Source organism: Mycetomoellerius zeteki, unplaced genomic scaffold, assembly GCF_001594055.1.
Source record: "Mycetomoellerius zeteki isolate Tzet28-1 unplaced genomic scaffold, Tzet1.0 scaffold68, whole genome shotgun sequence".
NCBI classification, from domain to species: domain Eukaryota; kingdom Metazoa; phylum Arthropoda; class Insecta; order Hymenoptera; family Formicidae; genus Mycetomoellerius; species Mycetomoellerius zeteki.
Window position 1 is genome coordinate 166,737 of NW_017257697.1, and position 17,013 is coordinate 183,749.

Sequence of the window (17,013 nt, forward strand, 5' to 3'; positions counted from 1 at the left end):
AAAGATTTATAACAAATTAATTTGTTATTGGTGAAAAGTTAAACATGTAATAATAAACGTTTGAAACCTCAAGCTACAATTTCTAATGTTCATTTGCATACAAAACAGTGCCAAATGGAAAATATAATATAATAGAAAATAGGTTAAGTGGTACGCATTCGGCAACTCTCTCCTCTAGATATATGTTATATTACATATTATAACACACACATATATTACAATATATTAATTAATATATATTAATTTATAAGTAGAATCGAACATATAAAAGCGAATATTTCTAAGTAGCAATTTATTGATACATTTCGACATAATTGGTACATATCCACATTATCAGATTAAACCTTATCGTCGATTAAATACATATTTGTTCTTTTCCAGTGCGTTGGTCACATCAGCGGCGCTCATCTCAATCCGGCTATTACGATCGCCGCAGTAATTCTTGGCAAAAAGTCCCTCATAATGGCTGGATTTTACATTATTGCACAATGTTTGGGTGCCCTGTTAGGTTACGGCTTGCTAAAGGTCAATGAATACGCACATATTCATTTATTCAGGTTACAAAGATCATATTTAAATTACGTTTCGGCGGAGATACCTTAACAATCATATTTCGGTGATAATAACATGCTGATACATATCTGTGTTTATATAACGTGTTAGGTGTCAAAAATTACGTTATCTCAAAGCTGCAAACATTACGTTTATTTTTACCCATCCAAACATCCGTTTGCTCCTAAACATAAAATATTAGTCGCGTTTAAATTGGAGTAGAATGCGCGTCGAGCGACTGAATGTGATTGATCGGATCTAAAAGTAAGAACCAATCATATTCAATTACTAGGCAAGTTAGGCTATTTTGTCGACAAACAAGCTTATTATCTCTACACGGAAATAACAGTTTTGCTAAGATAAAAATTTAGCTAAATACAAATCTGAAAATGATTTCACTGGACTATCAAAATAATTGTAGGAATGTTTAGTTACTAGAATGTCGATGTTTTTTGCAGCATTACTCATCATGCTTAAATTTCATACATACATAATAATTTTCATGATTCAATAAAATCATTTTTAAATCTGTATTTAGATAAATTTTTAGAAACTTTAAAATAATTGTTTCTGCACTAAGAGAAAACTAAATAGTTCCAGCAACTATAAATTTGGCAACTTTTGCAATTGAAGTACCTGTAACTAATTTTACAAAGTAATAGAAACTAAAGTAGTGCTGAATGTCATAAAAATATAATCACGGTAATAAATTGTATGCACTATTAATTGGTAGTGAAATAGTGACTCAACTACATTGAGTAGTTACTTGGACTTCATGCAAATAGATATAACAATTACATTTTTCTAATTTAGACAAAAATTTTTAAAGTGTCGCTCAGTACGAGTAGTACGCGGCTTTGTCACCAGAGGGACGTAGCGGAGTTCAGTTTCTCTTAAGAAGGAAACCACTCAGCTTACAATAAAAGGCGCAGCGTTGATTTCAAACTTGGAAGACAAAAATAAATAAGAAATGCATACACAAATTTGTAACTATGTATTGTAAAACTTTAATAACAACAATAAGTAAATTAAGTGAACTACGAAAATATAGTAATATTAACCATTTATAAATTGATTATATGTTTAATGTACTATATTTTCTTAGTTCACTTAATCTAGTATTCTTATTAGAATTTAATAATATGTATATCGAGGCGCTATTTCACTACAAATTTATAGTTACTGATATGACTTTTTTCTCTGAGTGTGTGTATATTCGTTAATTGCAGCATCCGATTATCTAAAATGCTATTTCATTGATTGTTGTAGATAAAATTTTAATAGCTAGTTCGAATTATTTACTGCACAAACAACAATAAATAGTGTAGTAAATCTGTGCAAGTATCGATTGATTCAAATTGAATTAACTTTTGTTTTAATATCAATTAACAGATGATAACGCCGGCAGATCTTGTGCATGATGGTGATTCAACGACAACCTACAAGTTTTGCACGACGAACGTTAATGAGGCCATCGGGATCGGACATGGAATCGCGGCTGAGGCTCTTGCTACTGGCGTACTTGTTTTTTTCGCGTGCAGTAGTTGGGACTCGCGAAACGCGAAGAATAGCGACTCGTTGGGATTGAAATTTGGCCTCTGCGTCTCCATGCTATGTCTTGCTTTCATCCCTCATACCGGCTGCAGCATGAACCCCGCTAGATCGTTCGGACCAGCAGTCTGGACTGGCCACTGGCGCTATCACTGGTTATACTGGTTGGGACCGATTGGAGGCTCCGTTATTGCGACTTTAATCTATCGATGCTTATTTTTGAAAAATCAGAAGAATACGCAAGATGTAGAAACTTTGAACGACATCGAGACTTAAATGGAATAATGTGTAAGTTTCTGCACTCCAATAAAAACGTAATTTTGTACACATTAATTATCAGTTTACGAGCAACAATAAAAATTAAAATCAACCCTTAAACGCCTGTTAGATATGACACATCTGGCATATCTTTTTCTATATCTAATGTTTTTTTCCATTGTTTATAATTTTTAATAAAGGTATATTCATTTGGTTATTATGTTTCTTAAATGTCTGACATTTCGATTGAAAAAAAATTTATTACATGTTTATTTTTATGAAAATTGTAAGCAATCGAATTGGGTTGCCATATTTAAATATGTTGTTTCTGTAGTGTGATGTTTAAGGATTAAATAAAACTTAATTTTTTTTAGCTCAAAAAAGTACATTTTATATGTTTAACTATTTATGTAATTTCTTAAACGTTTTTTTTTATTTTAAATTTTATTTCTTAAACTTATTATCATCATATCGATATATTATATTATTGTCATGTGTATTGAATATTTTTTAAAGTTACGTTAAATAATTTTTTGACAGCCAATAATATATCATAGCTAATCAAAAAATTATTTGACAAATGAAATTGCTCGTGTGGATAGTTCTTTTCTGTCGAAAATTTCATCGGCGCTCTGCGAGTGTCATACGAACTTGGCACGTTTTCAAATAATTCTTTTACGCTTGTCCTACTTTCGTTCATTCAGTCTTTCAAATATCCCCTGGACATTTTTGGACGACGTCGTTACGTCATTTTTACCGAATGATCTACGAACCGAGTTTGTATCGTGCGTGCTTTCTTCCAGTGAGCGAAATTGCATTCCGGTCGTCGGTGGTTCACAAATTGAACAAGAAATCCTGATCGCACTGGTATTCTCCCTGGTTGAGAAAGAGGACGTTGCGAAAGTTGCGGTGAAAGCTCTCGTGCGGAGCGATAGAAACAGACGAGCTTGGAACTTTACGGATTTCTACTTCCAAGACGCTCGGAAACGTCCCATTCGAAATCTTGTAACCTGAAGGATCGCAACGCATCGAAGGACTGCTACGCGACAAGGATTTTTGTGTCGTAGACTGATGTGACAGATTTTGTACAAAAGTACGATATATTATTTATAGATAAGACACCGTGTACCTACTATTATATATTTTGTTAAATTAAATACAACACTGAGAAAAAATGTCAAAGTATTGCGAAGCAAATGTTACTTACTGACAACGTTTTCTACGATACTTATTATTATAGTTATGAAAAGATGTGATTGTGATAATGAAATATACATTTCTGTAAAATATATCCTCATTAATTGTAAAAAATAAAATAGATGATTTATTTGCTAGAAATACAATTTTATTCGTCGTATTTAAATAAAGATTTATTTCAGTGAAATATATTTCTCATAAATAAATTTTTAATTATCTTTTTCTCAGTGCGGTAGACGCAAAAATTATTGATATGTATGTGTTCGTTATATTAGATTTTATATTTATTGTAAGAAGGAAAAATAATGGCCAATTGATAAGTAGATAAAAAATTTTAATATATTAAAAACAATTATTTATTCTCAAACATACGTAAAAAGTCATGATTAACATGTTTTGGCTATATGAAGTTTTCTTAGCGCATTATTTTTCTTTCTTAATAAGTTTTGCATTTAATAAGATTCTTCAACCTGTTTCATTTCTATTTATTTTGTCCGCGTTACGATTGCGTAAAATACCGTAAAAATGCATTTTTAATATAAAAACGTAAATGATAAATTATTCTTATTTCAAAATAAAGAAGTTATTTTAGAGCAAGAGTATACATTGTATATTGTATCGAGGATATTGTTACAATGGTGATTCAAAAAATAAGTAGTAAAACATATTTTTAACAATTTTATTCCAAAAATCGAAATGATAAATAATTAGCGTTATATGCATTTCAAATATTTATAGTATTATATATTTAAAAAGATATATAAATAAAATATATTTGAAATATTATTCAACTGTGATGCATATTATTATACATTTATATTTTTCCTGTATAGTCTACGTAGTCTTTTAATTGCCAGCACACACACTTTCGAAGATGATCGCTCTACGTCCTGTAACACGAAGTGAAGCACCAGAAATGCATAGTATAGTTTCGTCTTGTATAGTAGTATATAGTTTCAAGTATTAACTCTCTCCTGTTCTCTTATTTCTCTTTATTTTTTCGTGATTTTGAAGCTCGCGCGTAGAAGAAATCCCTCTCATGCGTATCTCGCGGCGGTGCCGTCTCTCGCCGCGCTTTTTATTAATTATTAGCGAATTTATGGATTACAGACTCGGTTCGCTCGCTCCCAATTCCACTAAATTCGCCGCCATTATATCGTACACGTACGGGATGCAGCTCGTTAAGACCGACGTTGAGGTGGCTGCTCTCGCGCAGCAGCGCAACACGGCCGTTCTCTCTTCCTGTCTCTCTCTCTCTCTCTCTCTCTCTCTCTCTCTCTCTCTCATCCTTGCTGCGACGAAATTCGAAATAACGGAATTAGTCTCGGTGAATTCAGGAAATTACCTCCATCGCCGTCGGTCGCGTCAAAGTTTTAATTGTACTCGGTACATATCTATGCACGCGTGTGAGGGTGAGCGTGAGTGTCCCTATATGCGTGTGTGCACGCGATTGCAATTACGTTTCGTGGCTTAATGTATATGTAAATATAAAATACACACATTTCGGACTATCTCATCCGCTTCCTCCCCTATATCCTCTCTTGTATAGATAACAATAACTTTAAGTGTCTGAATGCGAAATCACACGCAGTAGATTCTGGATAGCGATCATGTAATTTTTTCCCTTGAGCGGAAACGTAAAAAGTGAAAATTGTTTGCATGTATATGTGTATATGTACATACATACATACAAATTTTCATTTTTTACGTTTCCGCTCTAAAGAAAAAGTTACATGAAAGCTACCCTGAGCCCCTATTCTGTAATTGTCTTTACATGCCTACCGACAGTTGTCGGTGTCGTCGCACAGATATTTTAGATGGTGAAAAAGCTACGCAACGACACCGATAACTGTCGGTAGGCGTATAAAACAGTTACAGAATAGCGCCCTTGGTTCGCCCGGAATTCGTAAGCTTCATTTGCGCGCGAAGCGTCGTAGAGGATAAGATCGGATTACACGACTGTTGCATGTATGTGTCATGAATTGTAATGGGATATGGCTTTTCGAATAAATTACATACGATGTTTTGACGAGTTTTTCTCTTCGAGACGCATCTTTGCTCTTAGAACATACTGCAAAAATTTATACTCTATAAAGGAGAAGTAATTTCTAAAAAAATTATTTTTCCTTTTTAAAAACTAATCTCGAGATCGTTCACAAGCATCTGTAATGTAAGCAGCTTGCAACCGGTAATAAATATTTCGTGAATATGCAATTTATTGCAGGATTACGATTTTACTACTAGTATTATCAACTGAGCTAATATGTATCTTACATCTATGCTACAGTATTCCATATATCGTCACGTCAAGAGTTACAAAAAATTTATTATTCGCGTTTTATCAACAACAGTTTTATACGCAGAGAAAAAAATTGTTAGCGTATCACATAAACTGGCAAATTAAGAATGTGTATTATACATATATAAAAAACCTATGTGACACAGTCGTATATAATTGAAAAGCCAAACTGAAGGTGTGTATTATGGTGAAGGAATATATATTTTTTATATTCCTTCAAACGCGAATAATAATATATTTTTATATTCCTTCAAACGCGAATAATAATAATAGAAAGAGCAAAAAACACATAGTTGCGAGATTTATAAACGATCCATTCTAAAATTAGTTATATCTCGGACTTTAAAACTGATATTCGCAGAGATTGAATATTTTATGCATGGGAAAGATAATATTAACAAAAATAGTTTAACAATTAAAGCAAAAGTAAACTGTAAAAGAATCTGATAAATAAAAAAAGTATTATGCAACAAAGTAAATACGATAGAACTCAAAGATGTAATAATATTCCATAATTTCCTTGTTCGTTTGTCAATCCTACGAATTCGTCGGTTTTTCCCATCAGTATTGTAAACCACGATAAAGATTGGAAGCTTAACGACATAGAAAATTACTTCCTAGCATTGTTTGTAGTATAAAAAAGTTTCTCAGTCGCGGTCATTGATTAGTGGGCTCATCGCAGATTTGATCAAGATACATATATACAAGTCTCGTTAAAAAAATTTAAAACTGAAGTATTTGTATCTTTTTTTTTATCATAATGCTAATTGAAGTTTTCGTTGTATTTATTAGGGTAAGGTTGCCGAAATCATATCACTTTTTATTTAAAAGCTCATAACTCAGAAATTATGAAGTATATTCTTAAGATTTTTACAGCATAATAAACTGCATTCTTTTCTCTTTCTTATGTAACTTTTTCATAATTTTTTTGTGCTATTATAACGTTTAAAATGAGAATTTTTTCAGTTTGGTGCGATTTTGACAACGAAAAAATTCATTGTCCAAATCGCATTATATCAATATTCCTCATTTAAAACATTATGATAATGTAAAAAATTTAAAAATTACATAAGAAAAGGAAAAAATTGTATATTATTATGCTGTTAAAAACTTAAGAATATATTTTTCATAATTTCTGAAACACATGATAATTTCAAGAAGTAATTTAAGGAGTTTCTACGTGAAATAAAATAAACACTTTGTAGATTTACAATATACATTTTTATATAATAATGAATGAAATAAAAATGTAAGAAATGGAAAAATATTAGGTAACGTGCGATTTAGAAAATTAAAGCATTTTTTAAACTTTTATTTACTTTATCTATAAAAAAATGTAAAGCAAACTTTGTTCATGTAAATAACGACACTCTTGTTACACTTCATGTTACAAGTATAACGGAATAACATTACAGTATCATGTAGTTCTTAAATAACCCGTAAGAATGTATATAAATACAATAATTGAATTTTTAAGCGAGGTAGTGCGATTTAAGAGCCGGTGCGATTTCGACAACTTTACATATCGAAACTGTCATCGCACATATTAATGTTAAGGGATAGTTAGCAGTAATAATTAATATAGTATAATTTTATTCATTATTTGTCTTTAAAAAATTCAATGCAAACTAATGATGGCATATTGATTCCAAATACTGTATAACCTAATGAAAAATTTAAATCCATTATATTATGAGAAATTTATATTTGTATTTTTTAAATAAAGAATATAATAAATATGAAAATATATAAATTTTTAATCTGTTCATATTTAATATTATAAAATCTTTTATGTATCATAACACACACATACAAAAACGAATCATCCACGTATAGCGCGCGGATTATGTTTTATTCTAATATTAATAAAAATTTTAGTTGATGCGTGATGTAAATATCAATATTTTTCCCCGCGAGAGATCGCATTTCTAAAATTAACGTTCCCGCCTGATTTTACGTGCGAACGAATAATGAATAGCGGCAGAAGTAGGGAGTTTGTATACTTCATTACATCGCAAGAAAAGAGGCTACGCATGTTCTCCGCGAGTGTTACGATCATTCCTAGTCCAGAAGAGGGCCGGCTGACGAAGTGCACGGGTCTCTATCTTACTCTCCGTTGTCAGAGACTATCGGAATTCCGTCGTTCAGTTTGTGTTCATAGTGTTGTGATTCTCGGGTCAAAGACGCTCCGTCATGCCGCCGAACGATTTTCGCGCAGGTAAGATATTCTCATTAAAACCGTCTTTCTTGGAAATTTTCAAAGGTAAGAATCTCATTAAAAATATTTTTGCTTCGCGATGATAATTGGACTTAATTAATTTTGTTATTCATTATAATAGAAAACAAACTTGACGAGCGATTAAATATTACATAAATAATTCAGAATTGAGTATAATAAAACAGAAATAGTAAGTGAAACTATTATAGTATGTGTTTTATGCAACATAATTATTTCCAAATATATCTAGGTTTATATATAGACAACGTGCAAAGAAAATTTGGTTCTGGTACACTCTAAATTTCTTGCAGTGAAATCTCACTCCAAAAAAGTTAAAATGTTGCCATTATTAAAAAAGAGTGATAAATTCGCAGTCTTAAATAAGAGTGGCAGATTTGTACTCTTTTTTTGGAGTGAAATTCACTTCTAAGGAAAGAAATCTCACTTTTATGAGTGAATCTCATTTCAAAAGTGTGAAATTTCACTTCAAAAAAGGATGAAAATTTGCCATTCTTATTCGAAAGTGCAAATTTTTCACTGTTTTTAAATAGTGATTTTAACTCAGTAATATATAATATATATATATAAATATTTCAAATAAGTATTTTAATTCTCTTGGAAGGAGATTTTACTCCAAGAAATTTAGAGAGTATAATTATTCATTATGTATTTTGTGGTAATTATTGTTAGAAATAATAAATAAAGTTGTCAAGTAAGTAATTTTATATCGACTGTAGTCTAGATATCGAAAAAGATATCTTCACCTCCAATTTTCAGTTTAGACACGTTAAGATAGAATTTAATTATTTTAACTTTCCATTATGTTACAAAAAGAAATATTAGATTAATATAGAATTGTTATTTTTTCAAGTCTTTTTTTGTTAATATTTCTTGGATCTAATATAAATATTTCAAAAGCTTTTACACCTGTAAATTTAGTGATGATTTAAATAATTACATGTGTAGATTGAATATGAACAATTATATCATTAATCTAATTAATATCCATGTATCGTATACACGATATGTTAGATACAATTCCATGTAATACGATTCATGGTAATATAATAATAAATGATAATCGTATACTCCAGAACAAGGGCTCACTATGACAATTCTCTCCTCCATGTATAATTATGCGATATTAACAAGGAAGCACGACAGGTGTGATGATCGATTTAAATTAACCGAAAAGTCTTGTGTAAACATAGAAGCAAAATTTAATTTAAATAGTATTTAAATTACTATCGCACGTATTGCCATCGGGCTGTGATAATATTGAGAAACTATTTTTAAGTTTTGTTCATGGTCATTTCTTTTGCTCTTATGTAACATTAAATTCTAATTTTATCTATTAATATATTAAATATTACAATCTCGTTTAACGAGAAAGATTTATAAAGATTTTTTGTAAAGGATATTGCATTAATTTTGAAATTCTTATCTACGAAATTTTTTTCTTAAAATCGCAGTACATAACTTTAAAGATTTCTGTTTCATCTATTCGAGAATCGGAATACTATTTTTAGCGATGAACTGTTTAGCTTATATGAACAGATTATTTACGTATATACATTTTTTTTATTAATTTCAAGATATATTATAATATAATTTCTTATATTTCGCCTGTACGTATTACTGATTTATGATGAAAATAAAATAAATAAGATGTTTATTTAATCCATACGATAAGAAATATATCGATACGAGCGATAAGAATTTTTTTAGCATTGAAACTAATTGTTAACTACCTAGATACTGAATATAATTGACGAGATACTTGTTGCAATTTTGAAATTTTATCGCTTTACTAATTGTTGTAAATGAATATTAAATATAAAAAATTGCTATGATGATATTCACTTTACACATGAATGTATTTCGGCCTAGTTTCGTTTTCAATACAAAATAGAAAGCTAATATACTTTTTAATGTGCACGATATACGTATATGTATATATTAATAATGTGTATTCTTTATTTCTTTTTTATTATCACAAATTTGTTCATTTTATCATCATGATATAATGATATCGCGATTTAAAATTTCATCAAAATTACAGCACTTATGAAGCAACGCAAACATTCGGCAGATAAAATAAAAAATCTTATTAAGTCACATAAAGATAGTGATAAAGCTTCCTGGTATGAACAAATTTTTATCTGATTTATTCTGATATAGATACACATACAGGGAAAGATTTCGTTGACATCGGACACTACTATTTACATTGCAGAGACTCTGTGTATTTACCGAACGTATTTCAACGGCGAAAGATCATTTAGCAAGAGTATTTATTCAATGGTCGGCATGAGATTAGACTTTCGACTCGTCGCTATTGGATAATTTGTATTATTGGCTTTTATCGTATGGTGTGAAATAAATTCATTCGATATTGTGATGCATAGAGCAGGACAGTTCGCGATTATCTGAATTCTGCTAATAATAAGTAAATGATTAATTTATAAATGCATTAATTAAACATAATTAAGGAAAAATTCCTTCTGCGATATTTAAATGGTACGTCGTTGTGCAACTTTATCGATACTGCAAATAAAATAAGAATTGCATGCATATTGTAATTTTGCGAGTTGATTAGCGAGAAAAATCACTTGTTCCGGATGAATTATTTCAGTCGTGGAAATAAAGGCTAAGCTATCACACACACACGCACACGCACACGCACACGCACACGCACACGCACACGCACACAAAACAATGTACTATATAAAACTATATAAAACAGATTAAGCGATAATAGATAAATCTACAAAAGAAATAAATATATAAATGTTTCTTTTTGTGATATATAAAGTTAATCTATAATATTAACTCCATTGGAAATACAGACTTCTATTATTAAACTTCACAGTCACATTTGATGCTAAATAATTGATGCTCGATGAGCTGTCATTTCTGTGCCCGCTTATTCACACACATATACGCGTACATGTAACATACATAGGTGGACATTAGGATTTTTTAGTCACTTTTGTCTCTTTCTATTACATACAAAATATATGTATAATCAAAGTGAGCAGTCTAGTTATACAAGTCTGTGATTGGAAAAACATGTTTATCACCGGAGGTTAAAAGATAATTTCTGCATAGATATACCTTATCCTCTGCATAGATTTCACAAATGTATATGCCACGTTGTAACGCAACTTTATAGCTAATCGTTAGCTTTAAAACTTAGTTGTTGCTAAAGCTTTAAAACTTAGTTGCAAAGCGGTGACGTCAATTCTTGCAGAATTTGCTTTTTAAGAATGTCACGTACAAATATTTTATTGTCGAATGCTGAAAAGAGCGATAATAAAACGTTACATGCGCTAATTAGATTAAACAAACTTAGATAAATAAATAATTATAAAATATCTATGGAATGCCAATCTAAAATGCTTTATATTTGTACATTTATGAGTTAAATTCAATAAAATTTATACAATTCTTAATAAAGAAAATCGCATTTAGTTCTCCTTTTCGAATATCACTATTAAGAAAATAACATGATAAATTTGCATAAAAGCATCAAGTGAAACAATGGTTATTGTTGTATTACGGAATGATATAATATATCGAATTATATAATTTTTGAAGAGAAGATATGCAAATATCTGAGCAATTCTGCGTACAAAGTTTATATAACAATCAAAGAACAACACTTTTGCGTTCGAACATCAGATGATAAGACCGACTCTTCTGTGAATGAAGAATAGGAACTTAATAAAATGAGGAACTTAATAAAAGTAAAAACTGTGATCCTCATGGCCTTGAAGCAAATAAAAAAATTGTGTCAATTTATCGTATACACGCATATACGATATCATGGATCATTAGTCAATTTGCATCAGCTAACGTTCGACTTTATGCTCGCGTATTCATCGATCTAATAGACAGATTATACTGACTAATTGCCACGTAATCTCTTGGCGGCGTTCCTGTAAAATTAGCCGATTGTATGTAGCTCGTAGATTAAAGCTTCGTTAGCGTGAACGGTTGCTCGTTGAGTAGCGATTAGAGGCACAACAATGTCTCGCGACCGAAGAAGTTGGCGGCTTCTTCTTGCGCGTCTCGTCGATGCATCCGTCTTCTTTAGACAAGTTTCACGACGTCGATGCTAATGATCAACCTGGGATCTGATTGATTGATGTATACGCAGCGGATGAAAATTATCGCATAATTGTAATGATTCACTTCAACCACATCAACATTATGTGCATCAGATGCATACTTAATTGCGGACTGTGTTATTTAATGCAAAAGAGAATTGTTTTGGTTAAATATCCATTATTTAATCTAATGACTACTAAGTGTTCGAAAATAATAATTATTAGCAATTTGTTCGTTTTAATGTAAATAAGAATTTATACAAGAGCTCTTTACGGTGTTTTGTATTTATGCAAAAACTCGCGTATCAAATCCATCGGTGATAAATTAAACGTAGTTGGATGGAAATGCAATTGCGTCTCTGTTTAAAGCGTGGAAACTCAAACAATCGAACAATCTACGCCGAAGGAGAGAACTTCGTGGAAATGTATAATGACCAAAGATTATTGGGCATGCGTGAATCGTATATTAGTCGTCGAACGAATCTGCATCATACATATATTAGATTGCACCTAGTTATACGAGATATATCATCTATATGTACACATCCTGTCGCGAGCAAAGAATACTTGGGGCGGAAATATAAAAGATAATAATAATGCCCAATTTTAAATGCATAAAGTTGTCATTTCTCGTAAAAATATATTTGTCTGCCCTTATCACACGATATCTGTTCACTATCACCGGATAAGTGTTATCGACAGGTTCTGAAAGTGGAGTTGTCAACTACTAAATCTTTCCTGTCTTGCACAATATCGGGAATATAACTCAAGTATCTTATCATTGACCTACGTGACCAATAGTGTTGAGCAAAATTAAAATCATGAATAAGAAATAATTTTTTTGTAATGTTATGCAAGAAAGCGTCTTGTATAATATACGATGCAAACTAAATGCATAATGCGAATTATTTAAATAATAAGTATAAATCAACATTCTTTAAACTAAAAAATCAAAATACTAATTAGATTTAATCTATTTTGAAATTGTATAAGATTATTGGATAAAATATTACAAGAGTTTTATATTTCTCTTTTTTGTCGCTATAGAAAAGATTGAAAAATATATGAAAAATACTTCGATTGTAAATGATTTTTATATTGCTTTTTTTTAACAGCCAATAAAATTGATATATCTGCTTATACTTTATACAAAAGGTTATTTAATGTTGGAATAGTTTATGCTTCTGCTATGTACCTTTTAAAAGGATAAATCATAAAAGATTTAGCTTCGACTGAGATAAATGCTTTTATAAATCACAGGCAAATAATAGTTTTTGGCATACATTTGAAAAATTCTATTCTTAATGTGATATGTCCGACGAGTTTTTAAAGATGATGCTTAAACATTTTTGCTTTGACACTGTTTCATTAAATTTTAATTTTTACCTATATATCTCATTTATATCTATTAATATAACAGACTTATTCGTGAATTACAATACCTTTCCTATTTTATTTTGATTAACGTCAATATAAATTTCTATTTTATTCGTATTGACTGTTCGTTCTATCCATTAAGCGTTTAACAATTCTGTCCGTTAATGTATTTGTCGTTCATGAAGTTTTCGTTATTTACGTAACATTAATAGACATCGCTGTCGATTAGTATAAATACTACATTTACTGTGCGTGAAAATACTTCGATCGGAAAATTTGTTCTTTAATAAATATAAGTTATTAGAATTTTTCATAGTAATTATAATTCAAGAATTAGTTTTTCGAAATAATTAAAAAAATATTATCATATTTTTCAAATATATAATTTAAAAATTATATTTTTCGAAACAGCAAAAAAAAATACAATTGTGCACATATCTAATTGATAATTACATTTTGAAAAATTATATTAAACAAATTTTAAGGTCTTAAATTATTATAACTTAAAATACCTCAGGATATTTGTCCAAAGTTTTGATAAATAAATAGTTGGTTACTTGTATAAAAATAATAACCGATAAATTAAATTTTGTATCATTATAGGGGATAAAATTAGCTAATTAAAGTTCTCATATTTATCCTTTCAAAACTTTAAATTATTCATTTCGTTGATTCAGTAATTATGCGCTTAATTATTCAATTAGAATAATTAACACCGTAAAATACTTGCGTTGGGATACTAATGTTCGCTCGACGATTATTGTTAAAGTGATTAACAAAATTCGTAAATTTACAATAATTTAAATTCCTCTTATCAGATCGAGGAACTCGAGAGGAATACGAAGAGAAGATCAATATTGAAAGACTACGTTACACATCTAATTGCGTCTGATTGTAATATGGCAATGTTAAGTACAATATATCATCGTCGCAAAGTTTATCATAAATTATAACAATGCCCCGATATAAATAATGCAAGCGTACTCGCAATTTTTTATCGTGACACGTATATGCCCTGCGATAATAAAGTACGTTTCTTTACTTTGAAAAATGAGAGAGAAAAAGGAGCACATATTGTGCTCTCATTTTTTATACTCTAGTAAAAATTCTCCTAGATACAATCATTTAAAAATTTAGAAAAATCGGTTTTATATACACGTGTTTCAAAGTTGAAATAATAGAATACCTACACTATTAACCCATTAAGTTCCAGTAGACCTCTATTTTTAACATTTGTCTTTTTTTAAACATCTCACTCCATCATTGACTAAATTTTCGGAAAGAGCGACTATTTTTACCTCTAAATGCCAATACATAGTCATCTAAAATTCTTGGCAATAAGAATTAAAAGGCTAATAAATAAGTTTCATCAAGATTTAATTTAAAAACACAATGATTTAAAAACAAAAAAAATGCGTAGTGGTCTCTTAGGATTTAATGGATTAACAGAAAAATTGAAGAGAATTCAGCGCAAAAGATAAGAGATTCCGTAAATTTTTAAACTTCACTTTATATACCACTTTATATTCAAGATAGACCGTACTAATTATACAAGCAATTTTAAAATTTGTATAAAGTACAGCCACGATATGTACATTTCCTAAAATATTTCTTTAACTGTACAATCAGGTTAAGTTTTTTAGAAGAAGAAGAAGAAGCGTTATTTGAAGCAAATTTAGTAACTCGACATATAATCAATAGATTTATTTATATCTCACTTTCGTCTAGTGCAAAACAACGTTTGTATCAATATAAAATGAGTAGCTCTGTTTTTTCCTCCAACTAACAATCGACTTGCAAAGTATCGACGTACATCGATATCGCGTATGTCGATCTTACACAAGCGGCGATACTAAACCGGTACCTGGTGTGAAAGTTATTCGTTAGTAGTCGCGAGTTGTCCATGTTTGTTCGTGCGTCGACATGGCGTGGAAAATGCGGAATCGTCGTAAGACGAGAGGCAAGTGATGCAATTGTGTTAAGAAATGTCTGATTTTATCACGCGATCATACACTCTATAAGTCATAATGATAACAGCTATCGAGATAATTAAGATTTGTTGTAAAAGGCAGTCTGTCTCTTCTCTTTTCTCTTCTCTGATGATGGTAATTCAGGAAGAATTGATGTAACCATATGTAACGCTGCATTGTTTCTTAAAGAGGGATTTTATAAAATGTAAAATGCGAAAAGGATAAATCCTGAGAAGTGGCTAAACAATAAACGGTGAAAATCACAATTGTATTAGATATTATTTTAACTTTTTAAGTGAAATTCGTCATTCAGATTACTATATATTTAATTTTGTGACTAAAGAAAAGGTATGTTATAGTTCTTTTTTTTTAACTAAAGAAATGTTTTAGGACTGAAAAAATGGGTGCAAGAAGAAGGCGCTATGAAGAATGCTCTCATCGTCGGATTGGCGGAGCTAATCGGTACAGCTATGCTGGTGTTCTTGGGATGTATGGGTTGTATTGCTGGTCTTGGCGTCGTGCCTTTCCATTTACAGATAACGGTGACATTTGGTTTAACAGTTATGGTTGTAATTCAGGTCAGTAAGTAATCTTCGACGATTATTTTCTACTATTACTTCATCTTCATTTTGAATTTGATAAAAAATATGATGATTCCATATTATTGTATATATATTCTTTATAATCTTCCTCTTCTGTACTATTGTATATATATGTCGTTTCCGTTACAATATTTCTTTTAAGAATTATCTCTCTTTCTCTCTTTTTTAATACCTTAATATAATTATAGTATTACATTTATATAGCACAAATAAATCATTATATCATACTGAACCATATTATAAGTAATTGGAGTATTTATCGTGTTAAATTTGACTGTAATACTATAATTACATTAAGATATTAATATTTATTAAATTACATCACTGTATCATATTACGTTACGGTGATAAGATTGCACATCTATTTCGTCACAATTCCTATATATTGTAGTTCTTCATGTGGAAAGTGACAAGATTAATATTAAATAAACAAATAACAGCAATGACAATTACGTATAAACGTCATCTAGTACGATGTTCCGTGATTAAATAACATTCGCGGTTCGAATTAATTCAAAATGATATAATTTCGGTGTATATCCATATATTCCGAGAGGAAATCTTTATTTATTTCTATAGTTTATCTATAATAATTGAAAACGATGATTGGCATGCGATGTATTCTCATATTTATACACTCTAAAAAATAGCGGTGTGAAATTTCACCACGTCAATGTGGTCAAATAATTTGGTGTGAATTTCAACACCAAGATATGGTGAATCTTTCACATGACAAACGCGATGTCAAATTTTGATGTGGCATTGTTTGTTTTCGCACCGTGCAGTGTGACTGCGCCACACGTGACTTCAAAGAATCAATTGCTACAGCGTTTGAGGTTGCATTAGTTCGTGTCTTTTGTCTGACGTTCGCGCCAAA

At 30.3% G+C, this 17,013-nt stretch overlaps 2 protein-coding genes across 5 annotated transcripts in view; both read left to right on the plus strand.

Annotated features, from left to right (window-relative positions):
- LOC108728954 (aquaporin AQPAe.a) overlaps positions 1–3,518 on the plus strand; it is a 31,259-nt gene extending 27,741 nt beyond the window's left edge. The window contains exons 4-6 of the mRNA XM_018457800.1: positions 382–525; positions 1,945–2,391; positions 3,165–3,518. Coding sequence (XP_018313302.1) covers positions 382–525; positions 1,945–2,379 — 579 coding nt within the window. The 3' untranslated portion in view covers positions 2,380–2,391; positions 3,165–3,518. The remainder of the gene's footprint in view (positions 1–381; positions 526–1,944; positions 2,392–3,164) is intronic.
- A 4,371-nt stretch (positions 3,519–7,889) lies between these two features.
- Positions 7,890–17,013, plus strand: part of LOC108728969 (aquaporin) — a 22,809-nt gene continuing 13,685 nt past the window's right edge. For 2 of the 4 annotated variants that reach the window (XM_018457834.1, XM_018457831.1), the window contains exons 1-2: positions 7,890–8,075; positions 15,925–16,112. In XM_018457834.1, the coding sequence (XP_018313336.1) occupies positions 8,051–8,075; positions 15,925–16,112 (213 nt within the window). In that variant the 5' untranslated portion in view covers positions 7,890–8,050. Of the gene's footprint in view, positions 8,076–15,457; positions 15,513–15,555; positions 15,788–15,924; positions 16,113–17,013 lie in introns of those variants that run through there. The other 2 variants (XM_018457832.1, XM_018457835.1) reach the window with 2 other exon arrangements.